General features: G+C 38.8%; 1 protein-coding gene across 1 annotated transcript in view; it reads right to left on the bottom strand.

The window, feature by feature from the left end:
* The window catches only part of GABRG3 (gamma-aminobutyric acid (GABA) A receptor, gamma 3), a 379738-nt gene that overhangs the window by 182864 nt on the left and 172708 nt on the right, over positions 1–24166 (bottom strand). Inside the window, exon 4 of the mRNA XM_006898587.1 lies at positions 7815–8035. Within this exon, the coding sequence (XP_006898649.1) occupies positions 7815–8035 (221 nt within the window). The remainder of the gene's footprint in view (positions 1–7814; positions 8036–24166) is intronic.

The raw sequence follows: 24166 nt of genomic DNA, 5'->3' as shown, positions 1-24166 counted from the left end.
GACTGGGGTAATCGGGATGGGTGTGTCAGAGGCAGTGCGATTGGCACAGGATAGAGCAGGGTTTAGGGCTGTTGTACATAGGGTCGCTATGAGTCCCAAACGACTCATCGGCACAGAACGACAACATTTCTTCTATAGCCAATCCTGATATGTTGCAGTTGTTTGCCTTCAAGTCGAACACGACTCATACGAACAAAAGAAAGGCCTGAAGCCCCTCTACAACTATCAACATTTATCAAAGTTCACAGAGCTTTTGGAGGCATGTTTTTAGGAAATGTCTCTTATGGTTAATTTCTATTTTTATGGACTTTCGGTCTGAGAAGATACTTTGTGTCATTTCAGTGTTGTTTTTTTAAATTTCTTGAGGCTTGTATTATGTACTGATACATGACTATATCATGTCCTCTTGAGAAGAAACTGAATTGAGTTTTAGTTGGGTCCAGTGCTTGAAATACATCCACAAAGTTGAGTTGGTAATATATAGTTTTGATCTTCTGAATCTTCATTAAATTTCTTTTGCATTGACCTATTTTTTGGTGAGGATGGTGTGGTGACGTCCTGGGGTGTGGTCTATTTCTTCAATTCTGTTAACCATTGGTTTATGTATTTTGCAGGTAAATAATTTGGTGCATAGATGTTGACCAAAGTTTGTCTTCTTGGCCTATTGTGCCTTAATCATTATATAGTACCCTTTCTTATCTTTTATGGTGGTTTTCATCCTGAAGTCTATTATGTTAGAGATTAGTATTGTCACTCCTTGTTATTTGCTGATGCCATTTTCTTTTGTATTTTTTCCCCTTTAGGCTTAGCCTTTGATTTTAGGTGTATCTTTCTCTTCGGTTTGTAGATGTGTCTCTTGGAGACATCATGTTTATGAAGGTAAGGTTTTGTTTTTTTGGTTTTTTTTGTGGGATATTTTGAGGGGTTTTGTTTTATTTTAAAATCCATTCTTCTACTCTTTTTCTTTTGATTGGAACATTAATCCAGTTACAGTAAGGGTGACTGTTGACAGGCTAGATTTTATCATTGCCATTTTGCTGTTTTTCTTTTGTTTGTAGTTACTGTGGTACATCCACTTTCCTTTTGTGTCTCTGTGTGAAGAACTTCTCTTAAAAGTTCTTAAAAATTTTGTCTTGTTTTCACAAATTCCTTAGGTTCCTTCTTTTCTGCATAGGATCTAATTCTCTATTATATGTGATGGAGAATTTTACTGCATACAGCTCTCTCAGTGGGTAATTGGGTTTTTTGGGGGATTCCTCACCCCCCCCCTTGATGTATGTACCACACCATTGTCTTCTTGCTTACCTGCTTTCTATTGAGTAAAAAACAAAACAAAGCAAAATAAAACCCCAAAAACCTTAAACTAATTTCTTTTCCTTTGTAGTTTTTGTTGTACTTGCTTTTTTTCTTGTTTTTCTTGTACTGCTTTTAGTATTATACATTTAACTTTTATTTTGGTGAATATGAATATGACTTTTCCTTGATCTCAATATTTTCCTTTTTTGGTGCTTGCTGAGCTTCTTGAATGTGGATTTCCTTGTTCTTCATAATCTCTGGGAAATTTTCTTTTGACATGCGTTCCAGGCAGACTCTGCCTTGATTCAACTAATAGATGTTGGCCTAGATGTGCTCACCAAGTTATGCCAAGAAATCTGGAGGACAATCACTTGACTAACTGATTGGGTGAGATCTATACTTTTTCCCATTTAAAAGAAAGGTGATCTGACTGAGTGTGGAAATTATGTAACAATATCATTAATATCACATGCAAGCAAGATTCTGCTGAAGGTTATTAAAAAATGACTGGAACAACACATCAGCAGAGAACTGCTGGAAGTACAGACTGGGTTTAGATGGGGTCATGGTGCTAAGGATATTATAGCTAATGTTAGATGGATCTTGGTTGAAAGTAGGAAGTATCATAGCAATGTCTCTCTGTATTTCATTGATTATGAAAAGGCATTTGACTGTGTGGATCACAACAAACTGTGGCTAACTCTGAATAGGAATCCCAGAACACTTGATTGCGCTAAAGTGAAACCTATATTTGGACCAAGAGACAGCCATCAGAGGAGAGCAAGGAAATACTGAATGGTTCAAAATTGCGAAGGGTGTATGCCAGGGATGTGTCCTATCTCCATACATTTTCAACCTTTATGCAAAACAGATTATCCAGGAGGCTGGGCTGTAATCAACAATATGCGTTATGCAGATTACACAAACCTGCTTGCTGAAACTGAGGAGGACCTGAAGTGCTTATTGCAGAAGATCAAGGACTACAGCCTTCAATATGGATTGAGGCTCAATATCAAGAAAACAAAGATTCTCACCACTTTGCCAATCGGCAGCATCAGGGTAGATGGTGAAGAAATTGAGATTGTTAGCAATTTTAGTTTGCTTGGCTCTACAATCAACAGTCTTGGCACCAGCATCCAGGAAATTAAAAGATGTATTGTGAAGGGACAGTCTGCTGTTAGAGACCTCTCCAGAGTACCGAAGATCAATGATATCAGCCTAGAGACTAAGGTGCACCTGATACAGGCCATAGTCTTTGCAATCAATTGTAATGCATCAGAGAGATGGACAATGACTAGGGATGATGGAGCATTGATATTTTTGAGCTGTGATGCTGGAGGAGAATACTGATTATATCATGGAATGCTAAAAGAACAAATAGGTTAGTCTTTGAGAAGGTAAAACCAGGCTGCTTTGGAGTCAAGGATTCTGAAGCTTCATCTGACATACTTTGGACATGTTTCAAGGAGGGACAAGTCCTTAGTGAGGGACATCATGATTGGGCTGGTGGAGGGACAGTGCAGTAGAGGAAGACCCTCTATCAGATGGTTGATTCAGTGACTGGGGTAATGGAGGTAGGCTGTCAGAGTCAGTGAGATTGGTAGAGGATAGAGCAGGGTTTAGGGATGTTGTATTTAGGGTCACTATGAGTTACAGGTGACTTGACGGCACATAATAATGACAACAACAACAACTACCACTTCCACAATTTTATCAGTGATTTTCCTGCGCTCATATTCTGGAATTCTAATCATTCACATGTTGTTTCTTTTAGTGTCATCCCACATGATTCTAATATGTTATTTATTTGTTTTTAATAGCTCAGTTCTGATTTTTCTTCCATTGAGGTTTCCACAGAGGTGCTTGTCATTCCAATGTTTCCATTGAGGTTCTTGTCTTGCAGCTCACTGACTCTCTGCTCCGTCTCTTCTCTTCTACTTTTTTGTCCCTCCAGTGTGTTGGCCAGTTCTGCTATTCGGTCTTAATGTTCTGTATTACATTTTCATGTATTTCTGTTATTTCCATTACTGTGTTGGCTGTATCCTCTCTACTTCTTGATAATTTTCTTTTCATACTAAGAGGAAAATCTTAAGGTTTTGTTGGTTTGTTGTTTTTTTAAAAAAAACAAAACAAACAACCCTATACTCTACTTGTGGTACTCTGCCTCTGACACAGCAGGTTCATACCAGGTGACAAAAAGGACATGAGTTTGGCACAGACACTATAAGAACGGGGAAGACTTTTTCAGCTTTCTGCAACAAGGAGAGCTGACTTGACACTCCTCTGCACACACACTACTTAAGTTCATGCTCCTGATCTCATACCACTACAGAGACACAGGAAGATATTAGGCTTTGTCAGGTGAGACACTCTTCCCCGATCCAGCACTTTCAGGTGCATGCTGGGGAGAGAAGGGACTGAAACACCCCTGAGGAATGGTCTTTGCATTTGGGGATCCTTGTCTCCACAACTGCGGGTACAGTTTAGGGGCCAAATAGAACAAAAGCATTTGGTAAAGAGACCTGCAAATAAAGGAAATACTTTCACAGCTGGGATGTTGAGCTGCGAGAAAGAGGTTTGACTTGAAACCCCTATGATAGAAATTACTGGAGTGAAGCACCTGATCTCACACTACTCAGCCACTCTGTAGATGAAGGAGGACAACAGAGCTTGGGAGAAGGATCTACACTAAGGTGAAGTTCCTGCAGGGCTGCATTGCAGACCAGAGAGACCTGAAGGACTTTAGGAAAGGCAAAGTTTCCCTGCTTCCTGGTTCTTTCATTATATTGTCGATAGCACCTTTTCATGTTATGACTCCAGGTTTAAATTTGTTTTTCAGTTCTCTCAGCTTGAGAAATGCGGAACAAATTCTTCACATTTTATTCTTCATTTCCAGCTCTCTGGACATTTCATTATACTTTTCTTTCTGTTTTTATGGTTCCCTTTAAAATCTTTTGTTCAGCTCTTTGACTTGGGCATCTTTTCCCTTTGTTTTGCCTTCTTGATACTCTCTTGAAATTCTCAGAGTCTCTTCTTAGATTCATTTTGTTTTTTTATTTCTCTTCTATCTTTGTAATAACCTTTCATTCTGTTCATGGATGATATCAACTTACAGCTCATCTGGTCTCCGATAATTTGTGTTCAATGCTTCAAACCTATTCTTAAGATGATTTTGAAATTCAGATGGAATAGATTCAAGATCTTATTTTGGTTATCATGGACTTTTTAACATTTTCTTCAGCCTCAGTTTGAACTCTCACATGAGTAATTGCTGTTCTGACTCACAATCTGCACCTGGCCTAGTTTTGAATGCTGATATGAGAGCTTCTCCAATGATTTCTTCCATAGATATACTCAATCTTTCCAATGAATTCCATTAAATAAAGTCCATCGCTCATGTTTTTTGAGAAAGGTATTTGCAGTGAATAAATCATGGGGAAAAAATTTGATCATTCTACTTACAGCCTCATTTTTATCTCCCAGCTCTTATTTTCCAACTATTATTCCTTCTTCATTGTTTCCAATTTTTTTAGTGATTGTTCAGCATTTTTTTAATTAATTTCAATGAACATTTACAGATGTTTTGGGTTTCCATTCATTGTTGCACTTTTCTCCCCGCCCACCCCACCCCCACTCTCAGTTCGCTTTTCCCCTTGAAAAGCAAAAGAAAAAACTCCTTCATTGGTATACAATCCAGCGCACCCTCCCCACCCCCACCTCGAGTGTACTCCACTCTACAACCCTCATTCCGAACTCTTATTATAATCATAATGTCAATTATTATGAAGGAATTTTAATCGCTTGTTTGGTTCATTTCAGACTGCAGGATTTGGTAAAAAGTTTTAATTTCCACCTCTTTGACTTTAGCTAGCTGTTGTTGTTGTTGTTAAGTGGCATCAAGTCACCTGTAACCCTATGTACAGCAACTCTGAGCCCTGCCCTGTTTTGAGCCAGTCTCACTAATTATGACTCACCAACCTCCATTGTCCCAGTTACTGTATCATTCCATCTCTTCTGTTCTTCTTCTCCTGCACTGTCCCTCCACCCTTCCAAGTATGATGTCCTTCTCCAAGTACCTGTCTCTTCTAGCCATGTGCTCAAAGTATGTAAGCTATAGCTTCAAAATCCTAGCCTTTAAGGAGAAACTTGGTTTCATCCTCTCCAAGACAGACCTATTTATTTTCTTGTCAGGCTATCATATGTTCAAGACTCTTATACAACACTACAACTTGGACACATTAATTCTTCTGTCATCTTTAATCATTGTCCAGCTCTCTGAAGCATAACAAGTAATTGCAAAGACTATGGCCTGGATGAGGCATACCTTAGTCTCTCGATGACTGACATCATTGCATCTCAGTACTCTGGAAAGGTCCCTGACAGCAGATTTTCCCAGTGCAATTTGTCTTTTGATTTCCTGACTGTTGGTGTCAAGAGTGTTGATTGTGGATCTGAGCAAACTGTAATTGTTAACAACATCAGTCTCTTTTCCATCTATCATTGTGCTGCCAATTGGTGCAGTTGTGAGAATCCCTGTCTTCTTGATGTTGAGCTTCAATCCATATCAAAGACTACAGTTTTTTATTTTTTACAGCAAGCGCTTCAGGTCTTCTTCAGTTTCAGCAAGCAAGGTTGTGTCATCTGCATAACATAGATTGTTGATGAGTCTTCCTCCAGTCTTGATATCACATTCCTCCTCATAAAGCACTGCTTTCTGAATGATCTCTTCTGCAAAAAGATTGAAAGTGTATGGAGCTAGGATGCATCCCTGAGGCACTCATTTCCTGGTTTGAACCATGTAGTGTTTCCCTGTTCTGTCCTGAGGACTGCTTCCTGGTCCAAGTATAAGTTTCACATAAGCACAATCAGGTGTTCTGGGATTCCTATTTTCCTAAAGATTAGTCACAATTTGTTGTGATCGACAAAGTCAAATGCCTTTGCATAGTCAATGATACACAGATAGACTTTCCTCTGGTACTCTTTGTTTGCTCTCTGCCATGATCCATCTGACATTGCAAACAATGTCTCTAGTGTCATGACCTCCTCTACACCCAGCTTGTATTTCTGGTAGTTCTCTGTCAATGTACTGTTTCGACTGTCTCTGGATAATCTTCAACAGGCTTTTGCTTGTGTGTGATAATAGTTATATTGTTCAGTAGTTTCCACATTCTGTCAGAATGACCTTTTTGGGAATAGGAATAAACATAGATCTCTTCTAGTCAGTTGGCCAAGTAATTGACTTCCAGATTTCTTGGCACAACTTGGAGTGCACATGCATAGCAACATCTGTTTGTTGAAATACATCAATTGGTATTCCAATAATTTCTGGGGCTTTATCTTTTGCCACCTCCTTCAGGGCAGCCTAGGAGCATATATTTGAATAATAGTCATATTAACAAGTTTCCTTGTATGTTTATGGATAACACCTTATCACTCACAACACTATATTTCAGGACAGAACTTGAAATTGACTTTTTGACTATGAATGCAACACCATGCATTGTCAGCATAGTATATCATGTATACCATAGTATACCATCTGATTCAAAGTGGCCAAATCTTGTACATCGCATCTCATTAATGCCTAGAATGTGGATGTTCATTCATGTGCTCCATTTCATTTTTCACAATTTGTAGTTTTCCAGGAGTCAAACAACTGAAATGCCATGTTCCAATTATTAAAGAATGTTTGTCATTATTTTTTCTCTTTTTGGTTGATTTCCAGTCTGGGATCTATGACTCAATAATATAACTATTTGCGTTCTTCTACTGTTTATAGGGTTTTCAGAGGCTGGGTTTTTGTTGTTTGTTTGGTTGGTTTTTTTAATACTAGTTTATTGACAAAATTCAGTTACATTATTTCTCATACCAGATCCTTCCTATTTCCCTCACCCCCTCACCCATGAAATTGTACAACCCCCATGATTAATTTCCCCCTCCCCACACACATCCTCACCGATCTGCTTGCACCCTCCATTAACCCTTAGATTCTCATACTCACTCTGCAATTGTGGTTTTATACAATATTTGTCCTTGTGGGATTGAGTTAGTTCACTCAGCATAATGCTCTTCAGTCCTTCTCAAGTTAGGCAAAATTTTATATTGGTTTACACACAAAGTTCGTATACTGTTTTTTTCACACCAGAACTTTCTTCTTTCCTTTTCCAGTCCTTCCCTCCACCCATCAAATTGTGTGACCCTATGTTTAAGCCTCCATTCTCCTCCTTGGATCTCATACACTGTCCACAATAATGGTCCTATACAGTATTTGTCTTTATGAGACTGAGTTAGTTCACTTAGCATAATTCTCTCCAGTCCTTCCCATTTTAGGTAGTAATTTGCAAAAATCACTGCTTCTGCATGTTTCATAGCATTTCACTGTGTGAATGAAACATAATGTACATTTGAGGTCTCACTCATTACAGAAGCTCAATATTAGCAAACAAAACTATTCCAGGGGTTGATGATGGGATAAAAAATTACTTGGTAAGTAATTAATGATCCAGTTAGCAACTTACCTTAAGGTATAGAGGATTTTCCCATCATTCCAGATTCTGAGAAGCTGGTTGGGTGTGGTTATCCAATGAGCCTGTGCAGTCTTAGAATTATGGAAAATGGTGTCTGGGATCCATATTAGACCCACCATATTACTATTCAGAGTAAGGATCTTCATAGAGCTATTAAATTGAAGCCGGTTGTCTGTCCATGTCTGAGCAAAAAATATATCAATTTGATATTCCTGTAACAAAGCAGAATGAAAAGGCTATTTTGAATTTTTCTGCATTTTTTCCATAAGAACTTTGTTTTTCCCCTTGCTTATACCATCACCTCTTCACTCACATTTTTGTGAATACTTAACACTGCATATAACTTATCATAATCTGACAGATTAGTTTAGCCAAAGTGTGGTAAAATATGTGAAAATGCTTACTAAATATTAAATTGCAATAAAATTTAATTATCTTATATCCTGCCACTCTATTAAATTAACCAACTAACTCTAAAAGTTTTTTTGTTGAGTCTTTGGGGTTTTTTGTGTACACTATCATATCATCTACATATAGCAGTTGGACCATCTCTCTGTCAATCTGGATGCCTTTTATTTCTTTCTCTTGTTGTTTTATCCTAACAAACACTTCCAATACAACACTGAATAGAAGTGGTGACAGTGAGCATCCTTGTCTGGTCCCTGTTTACAAGGAAAATGCTTTTAGTCTTTTTCCATTGAGAATGATGTTGGCTCTTGGTTGTGCATATATACTTGTCACTATGTTGAGGAAATTGCCTTCATACAGGGGACTCCATAGCCATGGGAAACTTTGCTGCTGTGGGACCAGAGAGCAAACAACAGAAGTAGGACAAGTTCTCCTTGAGTACCCTTTTGGGTGTGCTCCTGAGCCAAAGTTATCTTCCCAGACCAAGGCAGAAGAAGAACTAATCCCCTCCCCACCTCCCGGCCCCAATGGGCACCGTAGGCCCAGAAAAGTTATTTGTGGACCAAAGAGGAAAAAGAGAATAATTTCTTTCATCCCTCAGCTCCAGGAAACTGCACCACAAGACTAGAGAGAAAGGATCACAGGCAAGGTGAGTTGTCTCTAATGGAGTTTTGAGTTCCTGAACTGAAGCACATCTCCCCCAAGTACAGAGGCTAGAGAGATATCGAGGCAGGGTGAACTTCACTTCCTTTCTCTGAAGGAGTGAGCTCCACAGCCAAGGTTATCAGACACCAGGACATACTAGGGCCCCAGGGGGGGAGTGGAAGGGAGGAAAAATCCTTTTTGACAGCAAAGACATAGTAGAAGCAGACTGCCTCACAACCTACGCAAAACCAAAACAATATATCACCACCAAAAATGCGATAGAAACAGAATCAATGTATTTCTTGAAACCAGAAAGTCTGAATTTTCTGACACAGAATTCAAAAGAACAAAGAGTATTTTCAATAAATGAAAGAAAACATCAAAGAATGCAGGATTCTACAACAACAACAAAACCCACAACAATGAAAGACAATGAAGATAAACAAAGGAGGCATTATAAACCCTAGAAAAACAAGAAACAGCAATTGAGAACATTAACACAACCATCTCAGAAGCTGTAAACATATTGTAAGGATAGATGAGCAGAACTAAAGAGATGGAGCACAAACTAGTGAAAAAGAAGATTAGGGTCTCAGCACTGATCCTCCAGGGTGAATGGCCTACAGACATATAAAGAAATGCTCCAAATCACTGGCAATAAGAGAGATGCAAATTCAAACCACAATGAGATACCATCTCACTCCAGTAGCAGTGGCAAAGTTCAACACAACAAGGATTAATAAATGTTGGTGAGGTGTGGTGAGACAGAAACTCTTATACATTGTTGGTGCAATTGGAAAATGGAACAACCACTCTGGAAGGCAGTTTGACACTTTCTCAAAAAGTTGAACATAGAAATTCCAAAAGACGCAGCTATTCCACTACTTGGACTATACACTGTGAAAAAGAGAACTGAGGCACAAAGATTTGTACACCAATGGTCATAATAGTGCTATTCACCATCGCACAAACATGTAAACAGTTCAGATGTCTAATCACAGTCAAATAGATTGAGAAATTATTGATGAGATGAATTGGCACAGTATCTGTGGTTATAGGTGTTGTGATGTCCGGGTCAGTGAGACTGACTCAGGATGGGATAGGCTTCAGAGCTATTGTGCAGAGAGTCTCTAAAAGTTGCAAGTGACGTGATGGCATTGAACAACAATAACATCAACAAACTATGATCAAATGATTTTTTATAGGAAACAAGATCAACTATAAGTGTGGAAGTGACAGCCACTTTAATTAATGGCTTTGGCAAAATTGGGACATTATCTCAGTAAGATAAGGAAGACTCACACCAAAACAAAAACCAACTCAAGGTGGATCAGGGATCTACAAGTAATAGCAGAGACTATAAAATTCATCAAAGAGAAGCTAGGAACAACTCCAGAGACCATAATTCACAGCATGAGCAAATTTCCAAGAATAATAAAAAACATAATGAGGAGAGAATAAAATAGATGAATGGACCTTCTAAGAACCAAATCCCTATGCATATAAAAATCTTCTCCAACAGCGTGAAAAGTAAATCCACAGACTGTGAAAAAATATTTGATGATAGCATATTTTCTATGAGGCTCCTAGAAGTATTAAAAGAAGATGGAAAGAATATACTGTATTGAAAGGAATTGGAAGATGCAGAAGAATTTCATGAAACAAAATATGAACAAAAACCTATGGTGATGAAGGAAGAAGTTCAGGTTGCTTTGAAGGAAATAGCAAAAAATAAGGCCCCAGGAATAGATGGTATATCAATTAACATATTTCAGCTAACAGATGCTGCCCTGAATGTGCTCACCAAGTTGTGCCTAGAAATCTGAAGAACAACCATTTGGCCAATGAGATCCATATTTGTTCCCATCCCAAAGAAGGGTGATCCAACAGAGTGTGGAAACTATAGAACAATATTATTAATGTCACACACAAGCAAGATTCTACTGAAGATTATCCAAAAACGACTGGAATAGCATATGAGCAGAGAATTGTCAGAAATCTAGGCTGGGTTTAGAAGGGGTCGTGGTACTAGGGATATTGTAGCTAATGTTAGCTGGATCTTGGCTGAAAGCAGGGAGTACCAGAAGAATGTCTATCTGTTTCATTGACTATGCAAAGGCATTTGACTGTGTGGATCATAACAAACTGTGGCTGACTCTGAGAAGAATGGGAATACCAGAACACTTGATCGTGCTAATGAGAAACCTATACTTGGACCAAGAGGCAATCATCAGAACAGAGCAAGGAAACACTGCATGGTTCAAAGTTGGGAAGGATGTAAGCCAGGGATGTGTCCGTCTCCATACCTTTTCAACCTGTATGCCGAACAGATTATCCAGGAGGCTGGGCTCTTTGAGGAGGAATGTGGGGTCAAGATTGGTGGAAGACCTATCAACAATCTGTGTTATGCAGATATCATAATCCTGCTTACTGAAACTGAGGAGGACCTGAAACGTTTGCTGAAGAGGGTCAAGGACTGCAGCCTTCAATATGGATTGAGGCTCAATGTCAAGAAGACAAAGATTCTCACCACTGGACCAATTGGCAGCATCAGGATGGATGGTGAAGAGATTGAGATTGTTCACAGCTTCAGTTTGCTTTGCTCCACAGTCAACACTCTTGGCACCAGTAGCCAGGAAATTAAAAGACGTATTGTGATGGGAAAATCTGCTGTTAGAGAACTTTCCAAAGTACTGAAGAGCAATACTGATACAGGCCCTTGTCTTTGCAATCACTTGTTATGCATCAGAGAGTTGGACAATGACTGAGCTGTGGTGCTGGAGGAGAGTGTTGAGGGTACCATGAACTGCTAGGAAAACAAACAGATTCATCCTGCAGAGTGTTAAACTGGGAAGCTGCTTGGAGGCAAAGATTCTGAGGCTTCATCTGACATACTTTGGACATATTGTAAGGAGGGACCGGTCCTTGGAGAAGGACATCATGCTTGGGAGGGTGGGGGGCTGCACAGTAGAGGAAGGTCCTCTATGAGGTGTATTGATTCAGTGACTGGGGTAATTGGGATGGGTGTGTTGGAGACAGTGTGATTGGCACAGGACAGAGCTGAGTTTAGGGCTGTTGTACATACATAGGGTCACTCTGAGTCACAAGCGACTCAACGGCACATAACAACAACAACAACAACAACAACAACAACAACAACATCTAAAATTTATAGAATACTCCATCACTTCAACAAGAAAAAAGATAAACAACCAAATCAAAATGGGCACAGAATGTGAATAGACATTTCACCAAAGAAGTTTTACTCAGATGGCAAACAAACACATGAAAAAAATGTTCAAAATCCCCACCTTTCAGACAGATGCAAGTCAAACAACTATGAGATAACATCTGATTACTGCAACCATAGCAAAGTTCAAGAAGGCAGCAGTCAACGTATACACGTGAGGTTGTAAAGAGATTAGAACTCTTATTCACTGTTGGTGATAATGTAAAAGGGTAAAACCACTATTGGAGGCTGGCTGTCACTTTCTTAATAAATTGGAAATACAAACACCATATACCTAGCAATTCCACTACTGGGTATATACCCTAAAGAAACCAGAGTAATAAAACAGAGTCATGACTCAAGCAGTCATGAATCACACCCATGTTTATTGCTGCATTTTTCACAATGGCATAAATATGGAAGCAATTCAAGTGTCCATCAACAAATAAATGGATAGTAAATCTATGATACTTTCATGCAATTGAACACAGCATTGAAAAACAAGGAACTCATAAAACATTCCACAAGATTGGTGAGCCTGGAAAACATTATGCTGCATAAAATATCTCAGTAACAAAGGGACAAATACTGCAAAACACTGTTATTATAAAATAGGACTTTCATGCAGATTTGGAGGAGAATAGAAAAAGAATGGATAGATGATAAGCACTTAATTGGGAATAGATAAAGGGAACCTATAGAAAAGGAATACATGAGCAGGCACTGTATGTATGACAGATTTGGAAGAAGAAATACATTGTAAAGTGTTCTGGAAGAGGAGAAAGGGAGGAGGAAGGAAGAAAATGTGCAAGAATGAATTCATAAAGCTCCACACTATCTGTAACATTTCATTAAAATAACAAATAAAATTTTTTAAAAATATGTTTATGCATAAGCATATGAGTAGTTATGGAAAAGGTACAAATCATGATAGAAAGAATGGAAGCCATAAATAAAGCTAATAATCCAGAGACAGGGAACCAGAAAAAATACATTGAAGTGCAGTTATAAGAACAGCTATGAAAAGTTGTAAATGATAGACGAAAGAATGGAAATCAGAAATAAAGTGAATATTCCAAAGACAGGGAACCAGAAGAAATATATCAACACAGAGGATGATGAAGATTTACACAAGAAATTGCAATATATGGAAGAATGAACTGACACTACAGATAAAGAGGTACAAGAACTTAAAAAACAATCATCCCAATACAGAGAGGGTACAGCCACCATGGAACTGGAAACAACAGAAATACATGAAAATACAATCCAGGATATCAAGTCCAAAATGGCAAAAGTTTCCAACATGCAGGAGGAACAAAAGTACGGAACAAAAGACATGAAATAGAGCATCACTGAGCTGGAAGAGAAGAATGCCAATAGTAACATATAAGAAGAAAACGAGATGGGAGGAGGAAAATGAAGAAAACATTAGAATCATGTTAATACATAGATAAAAAGAAAAAATATAAGAAGAGATAAAATGAAAAAAAATCACAATGTGTTATTTTGGAATATAAAAGGATTGGGGAGAAAGGGAAAACACTGAGAAAATTGGGGAAATGATATTAGAAGAAAACTTCCCAGGCATTAAGAAGAAAGAGAAAAATCCACATTAAAGAGCCTCAGTGAACACCAAATAGACTATAGTCCCAAAGAAAAACATCAGGACATATCAGACTCAAATTCTTCAAAATCAAAGAGAAGGATAGAATACCAAAAGCAACATGAGAAAAAGTAAGAGGCACTTACAAAGGAGAACCAATTAGACTAAATTCTGATTTCTCAGCAGAAATCATGACAGCAAGATGACAATGGGATGGTGTATACAAATACAATTGCCAACTAAGGTTCCAAGGAACCAAGCAAAGACACCCATCAAATATGAAGGAGAAATTAGATCTGCAGAAAAGCAGGAGCTTAAGAAATTTGTGAAAACAATATCAACTCTATAAGAAATTCTAAGATGAACCTTTCACACAGAGACACCAAAGGAAAGTAGATGGGTCATAGTAATGAGAAACAACAGAAAAAGAAACACAGTAAAATGGCAGCATTAAAGCATGGCCTATCAATAAACATACATAATGTTTATAGACTAAATGCATCAATTGAGAGAATAAGAGTAGCAGAATGGATAAAAAATCAGAGCTAATCATTATGTTGCCTACAAAAAGTGTATCTAAGAACCAAAGAGAAGGATAGGCTAAAAAAGAAAAGCTGAAAAAAAATATATCAAGCAATGGCACCCACAACAAAGCACGTGTGACAATGTCAATCTCTGATGAAATAGACTTTAGAATGAAAACCACCATACAAAATAAGGAAGTTCACTATAATGATTACAGTCAGACTAGATCAAGAAGACATAACCTTAGTCAACATCTATACACCAAATGATAGACCAAAAAATACATAGTAGTTAACATGATTAAAGAAAGAAATAGCACCAAAATAGCGCTAGAACACTTTAACACACCACTCTCATCAATCAACAGGTCAACTTCAAAGAAACTTAACAAAGATACAGAAGATCTAAACGGTACTTTCAGCCAACTTGACCTCAAAAATGTATTCCTCAAACATCAATTTACTTTCTTCTCATATGCACAAGGTGCATTCTTCAGAATTGATCACATAATATGGCATAGAGAAAGCCTCAATAAATTAAAAAACACTGAAATAGTACAAAGTATCTTATCAGACCAGAGTTTCATAATGTGATAAAAGGGTAGATCTTACAAAACCACTCATGTGGAAGCTAAATAACACCCTGCTAGAACACAATTGAGTTATAAAATAAAAAATGAAAAAAATAAATTCAAGGGATAAAAATATAGTAAGAACATACCATGTCAAAACTTTTGGAATATAGCTAAAATAGCCATCAGGGACCAGTTCACACCAATAGGTAAACATAAAAGAAAAAAAGCAATATTAATGACCTAATTCAAAGCTCCATCAAACATAAAAAGAACAACAATCTAACCTCACAAGATCTAGAAGAAAGAAAATTATAAGGAGAAGAGCTGAAATAAATGAGATAGAAAGTATAGAAACAATTGAAACCATCAACAAGATCAAGAGCTGGTTCTTGGCAGGGGTCAATAAAATTTACAAACCATTGGCAATTTTAACAGAAGAAAACAGAGAGAAAGTAACAACTTGATTAAGAAAGAATAGAGGTGATATTACAACAGATCCAGAAGAAATTAAATCTATAATATCATAGCTATGCTCTGAAAAATTAAAAATATAAAGAAAATAGACAAATTCTTTGAAAATCATGCCCTACTGAGACTGACACAGACAGATGTAGAAGACTTGAAGAGACTCATCACAAAAGAAAATATGGAGCAGGCTTTTCAACAAAAAATGTGTTGTGAAGACAGTTTTACAGCTGAATTCTATCAAGCATTCAGAGAAGATTTATCACCAATTTTAGTAAAATTATTTTTAAAAAATAGAAAAAGAAGGAACAGTCCTAGAGTTCTTCTACAAAGTAAGCATAACCCTCATACCAAAACTAGGAAAGGTGTTACACTAAAAATGAAATTACAGAAAATATCTCTCATAAACACAGATGCAAAAGTCCTAAATAAAATCCAAGCCAATAGAAGCCAATGACACATTTAAAAAAATGATAATAATACATCATGACCAGGTGGGAATACATCCACAAGATTGAGTTGGCTCATTGTATAGTTTAGATCTTCTGCATCTTTTTAAGTATCTTTTGAGTTGAACTATTATCAAAAAAAGAAAATACAAACACATATCTCTCATAATCATAGATGCAAAAATTCTTAACTTCGGAGAAATAGGAGAGCATTATGCTGAGTGAACTCAGTCTCATAAGCATAAATTCTGCATAAGACCATTATTGTAAAAATAGAATAACCAGTAAGATATGTATGAGAACTCAAAGAGGGTATGGATGGGAGCAGAGGGGTAAGGATGGATAGGAACAAAACCACAGGGTTGTAGAGTTTGCTGGGTGGAAGGAAGGGGTTAAGGAAATAGGAGGGATCCAGGTGGTCAGGGCAGGGTCCAGTGGTGATGAATTTTATAGAAAATAAGAAATGTATAGAATCACTGTACCAAAAAGAATAGGCTGAAACAGAAAATTATCAAGAAACAATGGTGATGAAGTATACTCTGAATGACTTAGCAAAAAAATAAGGCCCCAAGAAGGACTTAGCAGAAAATAAAACCCCAGGAACTGATGGAATACCAAGTGACATATTTCAACAAACAGATGCTGTGCTGGACATACTCACCAGGTTGTGCCAAGAAATCTGGAGGACAGCTATCTGGCCAACTGACTGTAAGATTTCCATGTTTATTCCCATTACAAAAAAAGGTGACCAGACAGAGTGTGGAAATTATCATACAATATCACTCATGTCACATGCAAACAAAATCCTGCTGAATTGTACATTGACAGAGAACTACCAGAAATACAAGCTTGGTCTAAAAGAGGCCATGGCACTAGAGACAATATCGCCTATGTTAGACGGATCTTGGCAGAAAGTATAGTAGCAGTGCAATGTCTACCTGTGTTTCATTGACTGCAAAGAAATTTTATTGCATGGATCACAACAAATTGTGGTTAACTTTGAGGAGAATGGGAATCTCAGAACACTTAATTGTGCTTATATGAAACTTATATCTGGACCAGGAAGCAATCCTCAGAATAGAACAGGAAAACTCTGCATGGTTTAAAATCAGGAAGAGAGTGTGTAAGGCATGTGTCATTTCTCCATACCTTTTCAATGTATATGCAGAAGAGATCATTTGGGAGTCTGGGCTTTATGAGGAGAAATGTGGTATCAGGATTGGAAGAAGACTTATCAACAACCTACATTATGCAGTTGACACAACTTTGCTTGCTCAAACTGAGGCAGACCTGAAATGCTTTCTGCAGAAGGTCAAGGACTATAGTCTTCAATATGGATTAAAGATGAACATTAAGAAGACAAAGATTCTCACCACTGGACCAATTAGCAGCACCATGATGGATGGAGAAGATATTGAGGTTGTTAACAGAGCAGGAGAGAAAGGCCCCAGATGAGATGGATTGATGCAGTGACTAGGGCCTGGGAATAGGGTGTCAGAGTCACTGACATTGGCTCAGGACAGGGCAGGCTTTGGAGCTGTTCGGTTACTATGAGTAGCAGGAGATTCCATGACTCATGAGAACAGCAAAAACAAGCCTTTTCACTTGTTTTAACTAGGACAATTTTTCCTTTATATTTTTTGTGGTAGTGTTGTAATCCACATCATTAACTAAATTAATACCATTATTATTATATTATTAAATACCATATGAATTTCTTAGAAGAATAATATGCTACCTATGGAATAAATATATATCAACAAAACATATTTTATCAATAGAATTCAGGCTTTGTTCTAAGACCTAAGACTGCACCACCAGCACACAGTTCTTCTAACATGATCTTGCTCTATGTTTACTGTCTAAAACAATAACTGATGGTCAGATACTCTTTTGCTGTGCCATCTTATAGCAGTACATCTTGTTAGTTTACTTGACCCTATGAGGAACACATCTGAATCTTGCTCTATCCTATACCATCCGGATGGTATTGCTGTTAAGTGTCATAGAATTTGCTATGATTCATAGGAACCCTATGAACAATGACTCTTAACCCTGTCCTATCCTGTACCATCCTCTCTGATGCACTTAATCCCACTGTTATAATGTGTTAATTCATGTCATTGGGGGTCTTCTCTAAATCTCCGTTTTTCCAAGCATGATATCTTTTTCCAAGGACTGGTTCCTTCTCATGCCCAAGTACATGAGTTGAAGTTTCACTATCCTTGCCTCCAAGGAGAACCTGGGCTGCAATTTTTGCAAGATATAATCACATGCAAGCAAGATTCTACTGAAGATTATCCAAAAACGACTGGAACAGTACATCAGCAGGGAACTGCCAGAAGTCCAGGCTGGGTTTAGAAGGCGGCGTGGTACTAGGGATATTGTTGCTGATGTAAGCTGGATCTTAGCTGAAAGCAGAGAATACCAGAAGAATGTCTATCTGTGTTTTATTGATTATGCAAAGGCATTTGACTGCGTGGATCATAAAAACTGTAGCTGACTCTGAGAAGAATGGGAATACCAGAACACTTGTTCGTGCTAATGAGAAACCTATACTTGGACCAAGAGGCAGTCATCAGAACAGAGCAAGGAAACACTGTATGGTTCAAATTTGGGAAGGATGTAAGGCAGGGATGCATCCTGTCTCCATACCTTTTCAACCTGTATGCAGAGCAGATTATCCGAGAGGCAGGGCTCTATGAGGAGAATTGTGGCATCAGGATTGGTGGAAGATCTATTAACAATCTGCATTATGCAGATGACACAACCCTGGTTGCTGAAACTGAGGAGGACCTCATGCACTTACTGCAGAGGGTCAAGGACTGCAATCTTCAATATGGACTGAGGCTCAATGTCCAGAAGACAAAAAATCTCACTACTGGATGTAGCATTAGGATGGATGGTGAAGAGATTGAGATTGTTCACAGCTTCAGTTTGCTCGTCTCCACGGTCAACACTCTTGGCACCAATAGCCAGCAAATAAAAAACGTATTGCGATGGGAAAGTCTGCGGTTAGGGACCTCTCTAAAGTACTCAAGAGCAACGGTGTCTCTCTGGAGACTAACGTGCGCCTGACAGAGGCCATGGCTTTTGCAATCACTTGTTATGCATCAGAGAGTTGGACAATGACTACGGAGGATAGGAGGAGAATTGACGCCTTTGGGCTGTGGTGCTGGAGAAGAGTACTGAATGTAACATGGACTGCCAAGAAAACAAATAGATTCATCCTAGAGAGGGTTAAACCAGGCTGCTCCTTGGAGGCAAGGATTCTGGGGCTTCGCCTGACATACTTTGGACATGTTGTAAGGAGAGACAGGTCTTTGGAGAGGGACATCATTCTGGGCAGAGTGGAGGGACAACGCAGGAGGGGAAGACCCTCTGTGAGGTGGATTGATCCAGTGACTGGGGTAATCGGGATGGATGTGTCAGAGGCAGTGAGATTGGCACAGGATAGAGCAGGGTTTAGGGCTGTTGTACATAGGGTCGCTACGAGTCGCAAGCGACTCGACGGCACATAACAACAATAATAACATAATTGTTTGTTCTTTTGGCAGTCTATGGGATATTCAGCACTCTTGTACAACATCACAACTCAAAGACATCTATAGTAAAGTAAAAAGAAGAAAGGAGATGGTGATCAGGTATCAAAACAATAGTGTCCAGCATCTTAAAACCTTTAAAATTTTTTTTTCTTTTCCCCCCCATTCATTCATTGTTACACACTTTCCTCCCTGTCCACCCCTCCCCCAGTTCATTTTTTGCTTTGAAAAAAGGGGGAAATTTTTTTTCATTGTTGTACAATCCCACATCCCACTTTACTAAGCAGTTTTTAATTCTGGACCCTTTTCATGACAATAATATCTAATTATATATTCCCTTTAAACAGTTCTCACCCTCATGTGTTTCAATACAGCGTACATAATTTATCTTCTCTCAGTTTTTCCCCAACCCTGAAGACAGTCCTGTTTTTCAACAGTGGCATTATGTAGTATTTGTCCTTTTGTGACTGAGATATTTCACTTAGCATAATGTCCTCCAGGATCACCCATTTTGCATATTTCATGAGTTCCTTGTTTTTTTAGTGCTTCAAGGAGACAGAGTTTGGAGTCAGCTGACATTACATCTCCCAAAGCCCTAGGCAGGACACGACCTCCCAGGATCTTACCAACCCGGCGGACCCAAATGCTGGCAAAGTCCTTCCGTGAAACCCCCAGTTCATCTAGCATGTCTGTTCTTCTGACCCCAACGTGGGGCCGAAAGAACACCAAAATTGCCCTGAACCCTCAAAGCTGCCATGCCTCAAGGAGAGAGAGTCTGGACTCAGCTGACATTAAATCTCCCAAGGTCCTAGGTGGGACACGATCTTCCAGGGTCTTACCAATCCGGCGTGCCCAAATGCTGGAATCATATGGATAGAACAAGAAAATGCAGTGGAGTTAAAAAAATATTTCTTTCGAGGGAAGTAGGCCAGGGTACAGCCTGCATGTGTGGAAGGAACCTTCTAAGAGCTACCTACACTACACAGGTACGAAAACTACAACTCCTAGAAGTCCACAGGTCAACACCAACAACAGTATATACTAAATCCAAAGGATTTACCAACCTTCCCTGGAAAACTCATATACCATTGAGGATTAAGCTACTTTGGGGAACAAACTTTTGTCTGGCCTGACCATGTGGGTCATCTTAACTCAAACAACAGGGAGGTCCTGGGTGTCTTGATGGAGGTGAGAAGCCATTTGTAGAAGGGGGAAAAAAGGCTTCCTCCTTCATCATTCATGTTCTTTAGGGAAAAAAGTGCTATCAGACCCTCAGCTGTGCAGGCCACGGGCTAAAAAGGGAGAACAAATGTATATGAGCTTCTCAAAACATTGCTGTGGACCAGCGTGAACATTTGAAAAGTGTAGGAATAGCAAGCATCAACGAGAAGCAGTGAGCTGTGGCAGAAAGCAGCAAGCTGTGGCAGGGAGCAGTGAGCCACAATGGGACCCACTAGCTAGGAGGAAACAAGAGAGCAGGTATTTGAGGGAGGTACTTAGGAAGGATCATACCTGATTGCTTGACCAATTGTGGAAACCCATCACTTTAAGCAGGAGGGGCTTAGAAAGTTGAAGCTTGACAGGGGCAGTAGAGACAGTTCTTGAGGGGAAAATCAAGGCTTTCTAGTTTTCCAAACAGGTTCCCCACACCCTTCCCTATGTGCATCTGTGTGCACGTCTACCCTCCACACCTGCGTGTATGTTTCCATGTACACCTACCCTACATGCATCTGCTTGTGTGCCTGCCCAAACTTCTCCTAGAACAGTGACATGAAATCAAGAACCAGCTATCATCTCAGACATGAAAAAACTCTGCCATATCAAGGTCCTGAAAGAAGCAGGGTAGCTAACTCGCCACACAAGCCCAAAACAAGATATCAACACCACCACCACCCCTCCCAAAAAAATGACACAGTAGCAATGGATTTCCTGAAGTCAAAAAGTCTGATGGAACTTTCTGACACAGAATTTATAAGATCAATGATTGAATATTTTCAATGGGTGAAAAGCAAACTTGGAGAATTATAGGACACTGCAAGCAAAAATCAGGAGGAGCTTAAAAAAATAATCCAAAACAATGCAGATAAAGTAAACAAGGCATTACAGGCACTGAAATAACAAAAAAACAAAAAAAATCCAAAATATGAGGTTTAAGGTTTCTGATGCTGTCAACAAGATGGAGGGGCACACAAACAGATCTGTAGAGAAGGAACATGGAATCAGTGAAATAGAAGATAGAATTGTCACCAAAGATCTGATTGAACAAAAAGCAGAATAAAAAAGAAGGAAACAGAAGTAAATTGAAGAGTAATGTGAGACCAAGATGGAATGATAATAATGGTGGACTGGAACGCAAAAGTTGGGAACAGAAAAGAAGAATCAGTAGTTGGAAAACATGGGCTTGGTGACAGAAATGAAGCTGGAGATAGAATGATTGAATTTTGTACAATCAATGACTTATTCATTGCAAATACATTTTATAAGAGACATAAACACAGGTTATACACATGGATTTCACCTGATGGTATGCATAGGAATCAGACCTATTACAACTGGGGAAAAAAACACTGGAGAACCTCAATATCATTTGTGAAAATTGTGGAACAGACCACCAACTATTCATATGCAAGTTCAAGCTGAAGCTGAGGAAAATTAAACCAAATCCATAGGAGCCAAAATACGAATTTGATTACATCCCACCTGAATTTCAGAATCATCTCAGGAACAGGTTTGAGACCTTGAACACTAATGAGCGAAGAACAGATGAGTTGTGGGAGGATGTTAAATGTATCATCTAGGAAGAGTGCAAACAGTCATTACAAAGACAGAAGGGGAAGAAAAGACCAAAATGGGTGTCAGAAGAAATTCTGAAGATTGCACTGGAGCGTAGAGAAGCCAAAGCACAAGGAAGAATTCAAGATACTAAACAGCTGAACAGAAGATCCCAAAAGGCAGCTTGGAATGACAAAACAAATTATTACAATGAAATGTGTGAAGAGCTAGAGTGGGAATATCAAAATGGCCGAACTCGTTCAGCATTTCTTAAGCTCAAGGAACTGAAGAGTAAATTCAAACCTAGAGTTGCTATAATCAAGGGTGCTTTAGGCAGAATATTAAATAATCCAGGAAGTATTAAAAGAAGATGGAAGGAATATACTGAGTCATCATATCGAAAGGAATTGGCAGATACAGACGAATTTAATGAAATAACGTATGATCAAGAGCCTATGGTGATGAAGGAAGAAGTTCAAGCTGCTTTGAAGTAAATAGCAAAAAAATAAGGCCCCAGGAATAGATGGTATACCAATTGACGTATTTCAGCTGACAGATGCTGCCCTGGATGTGCTCACCAAGCTGTGCCAAGAAATCTGGAGAACAACCACTTGGCCAACTGACTGGAAGAGAACTATATTTGTTCCCATTCCAAAGAAGGGTGTCCCAACTGAGTGTGGAAACTACAGAACAATATCACTGATTTCACATACAAGCAAGATTCTACTGAAGATTATCCAAAACGACTGGAACAGCACATCAGCAGAGAGCTGCCAGAAGTCCAGGCTGGGCTTAAAAGGGGTCGTGGTACTAGGGATATTGTAGCTGATGTTAGATGAATCTTAAATGAAAGCAGGGAATACCATCAAGAGAAATAGCATGTGCATCATCGGAATCCCAGAATAGGAAGAAACAAGTAAAAGCACCAAAAAAAAATGGGGAAGAACTACTAGAGGAAAAATTTCCAGGCATAATGAAGAATAAGAGAATATATATTCAACACCATATAGAATAGATCCTAAAAGAAAAACACCAAGGCATATCATAGTCAAATATGCCAGAATCAAAGATAAGGAGAGAATTCTGAAAGCAGTGAGAGAGAGAAAAAGAAAGAGCAACCTATAAGAGAGAGCAGATAAGACTAAATGCTGATATCTTAGCAGAAACCATGCGAGCAAGAAGACAATAGAATGACATTTATCACTCAACGCAACTGTCAACCAAGAATACTGTATCCAGCAAAATTATCCATCTAATATGAAGGAGATCAAGATATTCACAGAAATACAGAATCTAAGAGAGTTTGTAAAAACAAGAGCAAAGTTACAGGAAACACTCGGAGATGTCTTTCTTACAGAGGTGCCACAGAAAGCAGGATGGACTAAAGTAATTATTAATAATGCTAAAAAGAACTCAACAAAATGACAGCAATAAAACCATACTTCTCAATAAACATACTGAATATGAATGGTTTAAATGCACCAGTGAAGAGACAAAGAGTAGCAGATTGGATAAAAACCAAACCAAAACAAAATCAATCAATATGTTGTCTACAAGAGACACATCTGAAAAATGAAGATAAAAAAAGACTAAAAAGAAAAGGGTGGGGAAAATATGCCGAGCAAATGGCAACAACAACAAAAAAGCAGGAATAGCAATATTAATCTCTGATAAAATAAATTTCAAAGCAAAAATCATCACAAAGGACAAAAAAGCTCACTACATAATGCTTAAAGGGTCAATAGAGGAGTGAAAGCTGCCCCACCGATTTCTAGAGCATTGTGTTCACATCAAGAACCTATCAATGTCCCAAAAGAAGCAGGCTATAACACACCCTACACAAGCCCAAAGCAAAGTGTCATCCCCAAAAGGATATGTTGTTGTTATGTGCCGTCGAGTCGCATGCTACTCATAGCGACCCTATGTACAACAGCCCTAAACCCTGCTCTATCCTGTGCCAATCGCACTGCCTCTGACACACCGATCCAGAGTACCCCAGTCACTGAATCAATCCACCTCATAGAGGGGCTTCCCCTTCTGCGCCGTCCCTCCACCCTCCCAAGCATGATGTCCCTCTCCAAGGACCTGTCCCACCATACAACATGTCCAAAGTATGTCAGACAAAGCC

Source organism: Elephantulus edwardii, unplaced genomic scaffold (assembly GCF_000299155.1).
Source record: "Elephantulus edwardii isolate Elephantulus edwardi_28Jun2011 unplaced genomic scaffold, EleEdw1.0 scaffold00234, whole genome shotgun sequence".
Classification (NCBI taxonomy): Eukaryota; Metazoa; Chordata; class Mammalia; order Macroscelidea; family Macroscelididae; genus Elephantulus; species Elephantulus edwardii.
The sequence above is the reverse complement of the archived record's forward strand: the minus strand, read 5'-3'. Positions and strand labels throughout refer to the sequence as shown.